General features: G+C 38.6%; 1 protein-coding gene across 1 annotated transcript in view; it reads left to right on the forward strand.

Annotated features, from left to right (window-relative positions):
• The window catches only part of DAPK1 (death-associated protein kinase 1), a 62379-nt gene extending 52047 nt beyond the window's left edge, over nt 1–10332 (forward strand). Inside the window, exons 21-25 of the mRNA XM_014936114.1 lie at nt 467–664; nt 2880–3018; nt 4322–4442; nt 7117–7305; nt 7914–10332. Of these exons, the coding sequence (XP_014791600.1) occupies nt 467–664; nt 2880–3018; nt 4322–4442; nt 7117–7305; nt 7914–9146 (1880 nt within the window). The 3' untranslated portion in view covers nt 9147–10332. The remainder of the gene's footprint in view (nt 1–466; nt 665–2879; nt 3019–4321; nt 4443–7116; nt 7306–7913) is intronic.
• Nucleotides 10333–10935: the final 603 nt, after the last annotated feature.

The raw sequence follows: 10935 nt of genomic DNA on the forward strand, positions 1-10935 counted from the left end.
GGTTGTTTGTAATACCAACAGTGATGTGTTAAGAAGAAAAATTAATAAAAATGTTGAGCTTTTTGGGGTGAGCAGGCAAATAATAGGAGCCTTCATTCTTGTTTTTCAAGGGAGTTGCAAAATCCGTTGCTGTTGTGCAAGGCAAAGGTAAATTTAATACGTAAGGATGCATGCCTTTAATACACAGGTGCTTCCATGTGGCATCCAGCTGAACGTCCTAGAGAAGTGAATGTGAGAGAGGAACAGATTGTGAGGACCCAACTTCTCAGCTACTGAATCTGACTGAAACCCGTTCACTTTGTTCATGATTACATTTACAGTCTTGCTTTCTCACAGGCATACACTCTATCTTTGTGAAAGTTTAAATCAGATTAACTCTTTTGTTTGTCTCTCCATGGCTGAAAGATGCTTCATTCTTACTGACAAAGTATGGTCTGATCTCTTCATCTGTTTGGCTGTTTTTCAGGAGTTGGTGATTTCAGCATCTGGGAATTCTCTGGGAATCCTGTGTATTTCTGCTGTTACGACTATTTTGCTGCAAATGATCCCACTGCAATTCACATAGTGCTTTTTAGTCTCGAGGAGCCTTACGAAATCCAGTTAAACCAAGTGACCTTTTGGCTCAGTTTCCTGAAATCATTAGTCCCAGTTGAGGAGCCAATAGGTATGCCTTTCTGCCTGTTAACAAAATATTAGGGGACTGTAAGATAAAGCTTCTTGTTTCTCTGCAAGTTTGAACATCCTCTGTGTTGAGTCCTGTTATGTGTCTTCATCCCATGTATTCAAACAAACTTTACATCAGGTTTCTTATGGAAAGACAATTTTATTATGTGGAACAAGCCTGCAGAGTTGTGCATACCCCTCGGTCCGTGGTCATGAGGTACAGTGCAGCCCCTTGTGGCACTTGGATTTACATCTGTAAATGGCAGATGAAGTTTTATGTCAGATAAGCTGTGGGGAAAAGTGCTTCAGACAGTTGGAACCATTTAAAAACAGTTTCAGACACATTGCTGAAATCCTACTTTTATCTAACTCCAGTAAACAGTGTTTCCAGCATAAATTAGTCTTGTCATTGAGAACAGTACAGAATGAGATTGTGGAGTGATGTTCCCTCTCAATAGTGCCACCTTAATGTACTTAGCTAGAGTTGTATTTGAACTTCAAATATGTTAATCTTTGGTGCATCAGGGAGTACAGAAGCTAGTATTTCTAGTAAATTTCACTTCACACATTCTCAGACTTCACACAAGTTTTAAGTAAGATTACTTGTTTTATATGCAAGCTTTGTAACAAACCAAGTTACTTGGCCAGCAAACAAATAACTTTTTTTTTTTTTCTTAAAGTGTCTAGGTATATCTACTATATAACTTGTGTTTGTCACTGAGTATTGGTCTGCAGACTGGGAGAGCTTGACAGACGAGCCAGGCTGTGACATGTGTCTTGGTTCTATGAACCAAAATATTATTCCAGCCAGTGGATCTAACTCAGGCCTCGTGGACATTTATAAAGCTGCTAGGGACTCATCAGACAAGGAAAACAAATACATAGTGCAAAGAGTATTTCCCCTCTCTTTTTGACTTCTGCTCAATTCTGTGTGCATTATCTCAGCCAGATAATGATAAGGATGAGCCAAAGCAGGCCTTCAGCTTTTAGTTCAGGTGTCTGCATGTCTTTCATTTTCCATCTTAGCTCTAATCGCAAGGTTAACAATATGAGTGTTTGTATATACTTGACATGAAATTACTTCTGGAAGTAAAAGCTCAGAAATTTGCAGAAAAGTATCAAAGCCTAAAATACAGTTAATTTGCACTTGCTGAAAGCTTTTCATGGCTCCTCAGCCTAGCGAGGAAACTTAGTTCTTGGTTTGACCAAGTTAGACTGAGTTAATCATTTCTTCTTGCTGATCTAATTATCAGCATTATTTAGATACTTTGCTTAAATCAGTGTTTATACTGCTCTGCTCAATTTGAGCACCCATGCCTTCAGCTGCCAGAAAAAAAAACAACTTACAATTTTAAAATACTTGCCTTGAAATGCTTTGCAGAGAATTGGAAATATTTGGCATTTTATGAATGAACCAAGATTCTGTAGCTCTCAATTAATGAAAACTGAGAAGTGATATAAGCATATTTCTCTCATGTGGAGTTTTGTCAAACTGAAATAGCATTATTGGATTTACTGTCTTTTTAAAAAATAATGTAATGATGTCTCCTCTGTTCTGGAAGATCAGTTTGAGAAAAGATTGAAAACTGTGTGTTTCATACTGTCACCTCATTCATACCATTTGTTTCTTTCTTTCTTTCTTTCTTGTTCTTTTCAATGGTTTCTGCCAGGCTTTCCTACTTAACTCTCACCTAAGTGAGAGGTCATTGTTTGTGTAAGTACTGCAAAATAGCATTCATACCAATGTATGAATGTTCTAGACATTTTGTGTTCTACTTATAATCCTCTACTCTGCACCTGTAGTATTAAGGACCATCCAAAGATTATGAGAAACCCTTTCAAGAAGCTGTTATTTTTAATTGCTTTTCCTCACACTGTTGTAGTTTCTAGTTGATAGACATATCATTAGTGTTATTGTTTTAACAAAGACATTAATCAAGAAAGTCATGTAATATCAACACATCTGATGTTATTCAAAGAGTTTGGCTATTCAAATTGGAGTATGTATGGATAATCTTGTAGGCTGATAACAGCCAAAGCACCAGTGGTGTAAACACAGCATGGCTATGCTTAGAGTTGGTAAATCCACTGCAAAAGGGATTGGTAGAGTCACTACCAACGTAGCAGTGTGAGAGAAATGTAAAATGTACTGCTGCTTTCCCAGCTCAGTAAGGCAGCCATCGCCGTGTCTCAAGGTGCTGCTGTTTCTCTTCTAGCATTCGGTGGGAAGCTGAAAAGCCCCCTGCGTGTGGTTTTGGTCGCCACACATGCTGACATAGTGAACCTTCCCCGGCCTGTTGCGGGAGAGTTCTGGTATGACAAAGACATGTCGTTGTTGAAAGAAATCAGGAACAGGTGAGTGGGGATTATTTTTATATGCAGCGTTTAAACATGACAATTGGAAAGGAAAAATATATGCATAGGAATATGTAAAAGGTTTTCATGTAGCTTATGCTTTGTGGTATTATGGTATTTTGAGTATGTTCAGGAAGTTTGTATTTTGCAAAAATTACCAATATTGCAGTGAGCAAGCTGCTTTAAGTGACCTAAAATGAGCCAAGAGGTGCAACAATGAGTTGAGGCTCAGAAAGTCTCACCCTGTTGACACTGGTATATATCCAAAGGCCCCTATCAGCCATCTGTGTAATGTCTTGGTGTTCAGGTTTTGCAGCAGTCTCAGAAAAATGGGCAGTTCTCAGCTACAACCTCTGGGTGCAAGAGAGGAAGCCTTACAGGAGAGCAACCCTTTGATTTGAATAGATTTAGGAGGGTAGTAAGGAACCTAAACCAGGCCTGGAGGTACTCTATACACAGTTTGTGAAGAGCTGGACATTGTGCAACTGAGCTGGACATTGTCACACAGGTGACAAGGTCACCCAAGAGGTACCTAGAAGTAAAGGAAACTTGTAGCCTTCTTCAGCAAATGTTTGGAGAGCATGCTAATTGAAGATGAGAATAGGGATTTTTTTCATGAACTTACTATTATATAAAGTAACAATATTCACAGTGAACCCATAAAAGGTAACACATGGTACGAAGAACCATCCATGCCTGTGAACGCAGACACTTGTCTGGACTGTACAAGAAACAGTTGCAGGAATTCCAGCACAGTAGTAGTAGAGCAGTATCTTAATCAATTGAAAATAAACCAACAGAAAATACCTGTGCGTAATCTTCAGTGTTGGAATCCAAATCAGTCCAGAGCTAAGAACACAAGTGCAGTTAAAAAGTAAAAAGGAAGTGAGAAACAGAGATGGTGTCAATAGCAATGATAACTAAACTATTTAAAGTGAAAAGAAAGAAAACAACAAACACGAAGATCTTAAAATTCCTGCTGTCCCTTCTCTATTAAAAAGGTTGGGTTTGGAATTATAAGCACTGTGATGCAGTTGTAATTTTCTTACGCATCTGCAGCCATCTTCCTTAGGAAAGACCACAGTTTTCTCTCAGCATCTCTGTTTGTTTTCAAGAAAATTTGACAGCAGCTGTCTGTGCTTATAAAATATCTTAGCATAATCAGTGCTTATTTTTTTTCATCATTCCTTGAAACAAAAAAAACCCTCTTGTGTAATTTAAGATTGGAGCACAACAGGATTAAGAAATTAGGAAAAACTGGATTTAGGACTAAGTAAATAATTGCTCACCTTTTCTCTTTTAGATTTGGAAATGATTTGCAAATTTCAGACAAGTTATTTGTCTTGGATGCTGGAGCATCTGGGTCTAAAGATATGAAGCTTCTCCGAAATCACTTGCAAGAAATAAGAAGCCAAATAATTTCTGTAAGTATTGTCTAATCGTCTGGGTTGGGCCAGCCAAAATGTGAAAAATTTGTGTAATAATTTGCTGTAAGTTTAGTACTTACATTATGAAACATAAAGAAGCAAGTGCTGTTTCAGTTTTTTGGCAGTATGCGTGACAGACCTGGTGATAAACAAACTCCTGACATCAGAGAGTCAGTCAGCATTTTCAAAATTGTATGTGTTCCATACAGGTCACCAAAATTATCTCTCTTGAAAGGAAAGTATTTGAGAATTTCAGTTCCAAGTTACAGTTCCCTATTTGGAATTGACAGTGTTTGGATTCCAGCACTGACCGTCCTTTTTGTCTATTTGTTTATAATCTTTTTTTTATGAGTGTATTACAGAGAAACAGAATGTATTTCAGGCAAGTACGTTTTTCATTTAAAAAACTCACTAGACTAGAAGAGTTGCATGGTAGAAAGATAATTGTAGAAAGATAATTCCCAATACAGGTGTGTGAACTGAATATGTATTAACTTTTGCTGCACTTTTTTACTGAAAAATATGTGCTTGGGGTTGTATGTATATGTGTAGGTATATATATATATATGAGATTAAAGGTAGAATAGCCATGATTTGATGTCATCACCATGAATCCAGAGGCTTCCTTACTGAGGGTGACCAAGTCAAGTTGTTATGTAGCCAGTGCTAGGCAGATTTATATTTCTTCATACCAAAGGCCCTCTTACTCGTGTGACACACCAACAAGAGTTTCTGCAGCTACTTTTGATAGGTATGTTTTTAAAAAAAAGAATTATAAGTGAACATATTACTAAGTTCATTCTGTAGGTTGAGGAAAATGCTTGGTTTTAGGCAAAATTCAGCCTATTTTACATTCCCAATGGTCTCTTGATTTAATAAGCTTTTTCTCTTTGACAAAACTTTATCACAGTCATAGTCACGAGCTTGAAATCTGGAGGGCATTGCTGTGTAAGAAATGTGCTGTGGCTTGAGAGTGTGGGTTGAAGGCATCAGTGAAGTCCAAGCCAATCAACAGATAGAACTACCATCTTCTTAACTGGTACTCTGCAGTCTCACCTGCTGAAGTAAATCAGTCCTGTACAGATACTGATGAGAATAGATTTTAATTAAATCTTGACAATTTCTGAAATAACTTCTAGATGCATGAAGGCAATTGATCAATCTTGAAGTCACTGTTTCAGGTGGTCAGCACATTTGACAAGTCAGTACTACAAAAACCAAACTTCTTTCCTTTGTAATCGTGATGATGTTTGGGAAGGTTGCTTATTTCAGCAAAAACGTTGTTTCTGGAATTCACTGTATTAAGAAAAGTTAGGTCTTAATGGCACGTGAATGCCAGATGGAAGAGTAAGGGTCCACCACAAAGGGAAATCTTTTAGACATGAATATACATCATGAATGCATTAGACCTTCTAATCTCCATTAAAACAAAAAAAAAACCCCAACAACAATAGTACTGTTGCTATCAGCAGGTCCTTTTTGTCTATTTGTTTATAATCTTTTTTTTATGAGTGTATTACAGAGAAACAGAATGTATTTCAGGCAAGTACGTTTTTCATTTAAAAAACTCACTAGACTAGAAGAGTTGCATGGTAGAAAGATAATTGTAGAAAGATAATTCCCAATACAGGTGTGTGAACTGAATATGTATTAACTTTTGCTGCACTTTTTTACTGAAAAATATGTGCTTGGGGTTGTATGTATATGTGTAGGTATATATATATATATGAGATTAAAGGTAGAATAGCCATGATTTGATGTCATCACCATGAATCCAGAGGCTTCCTTACTGAGGGTGACCAAGTCAAGTTGTTATGTAGCCAGTGCTAGGCAGATTTATATTTCTTCATACCAAAGGCCCTCTTACTCGTGTGACACACCAACAAGAGTTTCTGCAGCTACTTTTGATAGGTATGTTTTTAAAAAAAAGAATTATAAGTGAACATATTACTAAGTTCATTCTGTAGGTTGAGGAAAATGCTTGGTTTTAGGCAAAATTCAGCCTATTTTACATTCCCAATGGTCTCTTGATTTAATAAGCTTTTTCTCTTTGACAAAACTTTATCACAGTCATAGTCACGAGCTTGAAATCTGGAGGGCATTGCTGTGTAAGAAATGTGCTGTGGCTTGAGAGTGTGGGTTGAAGGCATCAGTGAAGTCCAAGCCAATCAACAGATAGAACTACCATCTTCTTAACTGGTACTCTGCAGTCTCACCTGCTGAAGTAAATCAGTCCTGTACAGATACTGATGAGAATAGATTTTAATTAAATCTTGACAATTTCTGAAATAACTTCTAGATGCATGAAGGCAATTGATCAATCTTGAAGTCACTGTTTCAGGTGGTCAGCACATTTGACAAGTCAGTACTACAAAAACCAAACTTCTTTCCTTTGTAATCGTGATGATGTTTGGGAAGGTTGCTTATTTCAGCAAAAACGTTGTTTCTGGAATTCACTGTATTAAGAAAAGTTAGGTCTTAATGGCACGTGAATGCCAGATGGAAGAGTAAGGGTCCACCACAAAGGGAAATCTTTTAGACATGAATATACATCATGAATGCATTAGACCTTCTAATCTCCATTAAAACAAAAAAAAAACCCCAACAACAATAGTACTGTTGCTATCAGCAGAGTAGAATTACAGAGAGATGTTTTCTGTGCTTTTGTAAGACTTGCCCACCTATGACTCATCTGTGTGAAAAAATAATCTCCACGCTGCCTTCCTGGAGAAAAATGAATGGCCCCAACCAGCTGATGTCCTTGCAGCAGTTTGTATATGACGTGCAAGAGCAGCTTAATCCCCTGGCAAGTGAAGATGACCTACGGCATATCGCACAGCAGTTGCATAGCATTGGAGAGGTAAGTGGTTTTATCTAAGTTGCATATCTTTATTAGCCAGGTACTGCTCTGGTAGAATATTGCTTAATGGGATTTGAGCGCATGTCTGTAGTTACTTTTTTTCTCCTTCCTCTTAAGACATGAGAAGTAGAAACTGGTTAATAATGATTTTTGTTATTGTCTTGTGGCTCCTGTTTCATTCAACATTATTCCTTTGAGACGGGGAGAATTGCAGTTTATTGCTATAATTGAAAGGATATAAAATACCCAGAAAGGATAACTATGCTGTCGTCTTAAATGAGAGAGTGCCTCATGTGTTCACTGCATATGGGAAATTTATGTGTCCATTAGAAATGGAATCATAGGATAACACCTTTGCATAAATAGCTTGCAAGGCATGTCTAGGCTTTACAGCTGTTGGGCTCTAATGGCTTCATTACTAGTGGCAGTCAAGAACAAGAGTTGCTCTTTGTTCCGAATACTTGCAAGAAAATAAAATGCACTGTTCGTTTTTCTCCTGTCAGCAGTGTTAATTAAATGATTGGGTCAGTAAATTAGTAAGGAGAGAACATGGGCTATCATCGTGTACTTCACAAGATGCAAATAGTAACTTTCATATTTATAAACAGATTAACATTATGCAGAGTGAAACTGTCCAAGATGTTGTACTTCTGGATCCTCGCTGGCTCTGTTCAAATGTCCTTGCAAAAATCCTGTCAGTGGAGAACCCAAAAGCCCTCCATCACTATAGAGGTCGCTACACTATAGACGACATCCAGCGTCTGGTGACAGACAGTGATGTGGAAGAACTGATACAGATTTTGGATGCCATGGATATTTGTGCAAGGGACCTTAGCAGTGGAGCAATGGTGGATATTCCTGCTCTCATAAAGACTGACAATCTCCACAGGTCTTGGACAGATGAGGAGGATGAGGTTCTGATTTATGGTGGTGTTAGAATCGTTCCTGTGGAACATCTTACCCCATTTCCTTGTGGAATTTTTCATAAAGTTCAGGTGAATCTCTGCAGGTGGATTCATCAGCAAAGCACAGAGGGAGATGCTGATATACGTCTGTGGGTAAATGGATCAAAGATTGTGAATCGAGGAGCAGAGCTTTTAGTGCTGTTGGTCAACCATGGTCAGGGTATAGAGGTTCAAGTTAGAGGACTGGAAACAGAGAAGATCAAGTGCTGCTTACTTCTGGATTCTGTATGCAGCACTATTGATAACTTAATGGCCACAACCTTACCAGGCCTTCTGACCGTGAAATACTACCTTAGTCCTCAGCAGCTGAGGGAACATCATGAACCAGTAATGGTCTACCAGCCTAGAGACTTTTTCCGTGCACAGAGTCTAAAGGAGACATCACTAACTAACACTATGGGGGGATATAAAGAGAGCTTTAGCAGTATACTGTGTTTTGGGTGTCTTGATGTCTACTCCCAGGGAAGCCTAGGAATGGATATTCATGTTTCCGATCTGAATCTGCTTACCAGGAGAAAGCTAAGTCGACTTTTGGATCCACCTGATCCTATGGGCAAAGATTGGTGCCTTCTGGCCATGAATCTGGGCCTTCCTGATCTTGTTGCAAAGTACAATACAAATAATGGAACACAAAATGACTTTCTTTCAAGCCCAGTCCATGCCCTTCTGCAGGAGTGGAGTAATGCTCCTGAGAGCACCGTAGGTATCCTAATGTCTAAACTGAGGGAATTAGGTCGCAGAGATGCAGCAGACTTTTTACTGAAGGCATCTTCTGTATTTAAAATAAACTTAGATGCTAATGGTCAAGAGGCTTATGCTTCCAGTTGCAACAGTGGCACGTCTTATAACTCGATTAGCTCTGTAGTGTCACGGTAAGAGCAGGTGTTTTGCATGGACAACTTTTCAAAGTGCAGAAAAGATAAAAGAAATAGTACAAGAGTTCCTGTGCATTTTCATTTATGAGGTTTTACATCAAAGGATCTTTATCCTTCTCCAGCACCACCTTTTTGTGCATAAACTTTCTACTTCTAACTGTGAATTGTTGCTTTTTATCTATTAAAAAGGCTGGTGTACTTCTGGTGTTTCAAAATTATTCCTGATACATAATGTGCTGCTTAATACTGCCATTTTAACTGGAAAGTCTTAATTTTTGGATTGCGTACTGCAACTGTTTTATAAAATATTTTTATTCTCCCCATAAAAGGTAGGGGGAGAGGAATAGCACATATTACCTGAAATGTGTATTTCTTACACCCATTTTTTTTTCTTTTCATTGTGTCTTCTGCTTAACATTTTTTATATTTGTAAGGAGAGAAATCCACCATTTGTGGTCAATCTGACTGAATTTAAAACAACGTTGTTTATAGCTGAAAAAGCGAGTGCCTTTTGCAGAAGGGAGGGTACAGTTGATTTGAATGACCCTGCTGGATTTACAAGAACATGCTACCTCTGTTTCACTTAAATTGTCTGCATGCTTATCATTGCAAGTGGTGCTTGCCTTTTAATTTTTCCTGCACTTCTAAAACATTGGTGTTCACTCACGCAGAGCATTCTTGTGCCAGTGCTATGGGTATAGCTATAGGTACGTGTGATACCTAATCAACTTCAATTACAGTCAAATCATAATGTGAAAATCTCTTAGACTTGCCAGTTATCATGCTTCATTATTTCCATGCACCTCAGGTAAAAGTTCATATCATTATAGAGTTCAAAAAACACAAGTGTTGGATACTGCAGAATAATATTGTATAGCTGTCATTGTAATTTGTGTATAACAAAGGTTTTCTACTGTTAGATCCTGCATTACTTACTTCCTGTACTTGAAAACTTCGATGGGGATAAAAACAAAAAGGAAGCAAGGTTTCTTGCAGTGATAATTTTAAAATTGATATGAGGGAATATGACCCATTCTCTGTTTTAAAAAGCATGTAATTTCAATGGTGCGATGTGTGTTTGTTTATATATATTGTATGTACATATATTAATACTATTTTTTCCTTAATCTTACAATGTAGTAAAATTTTAAAGGATTTTTCTACAAATAAAACTGTTGCTTGTTGCATCCTTGTCGTTTATATTCTGTAGCTAAAAGGGACCAAAATTTATCTTTTCCTTAGCGTCACAATCCCAGAGAGAGAAGCAGTGCCCGGCTCCTGAAGTTCTGGGAGCCTCCTGTTCCACATCAGGGGGGTTTCTCAGTACACTGGAGGAGTATTTGTTGGTTTGTGTACTGCAGAAGGTGGCCCGTCTGCAGCAGAGAGATTTACATTCATTTAGACAAACGGCAAGCCAGAGCAGATGGGCACGTAGCTTTTCCTTTTGTGGTTTTCTTTTTACAAGGGAAACCAGAGCAGCAGGTGTGAGTCCATCCTCAGGAAGCCTCCGGATTGTCCCCGCTGTGTTGTGAAGGAGGAGGACGCTGGGTTAGAAGCCGTGCTTGGGTGATGGTCCTTCACACGGAGGGTTCCCTGGTCACAGCAGGGGCTGTGCTGCCGCCGTTGAAGCTCTCAGCATCCCTCACTGGTGGGGGCACAGTCCCCGTACAGCGCCCCGTGCAGGCAGCTCTGCACAACACCTCCACCCTGTGTATGCTGCAAGGGAATTAAAAGGACTCCCCTTAAAATCCTAGGTGCCATTTCCCACTGCCTTTCTTTGCATATTGTAC

This window comes from Calidris pugnax, unplaced genomic scaffold (genome assembly GCF_001431845.1).
Source record: "Calidris pugnax isolate Ruff unplaced genomic scaffold, ASM143184v1 scaffold2, whole genome shotgun sequence".
Lineage (NCBI taxonomy): Eukaryota > Metazoa > Chordata > Aves > Charadriiformes > Scolopacidae > Calidris > Calidris pugnax.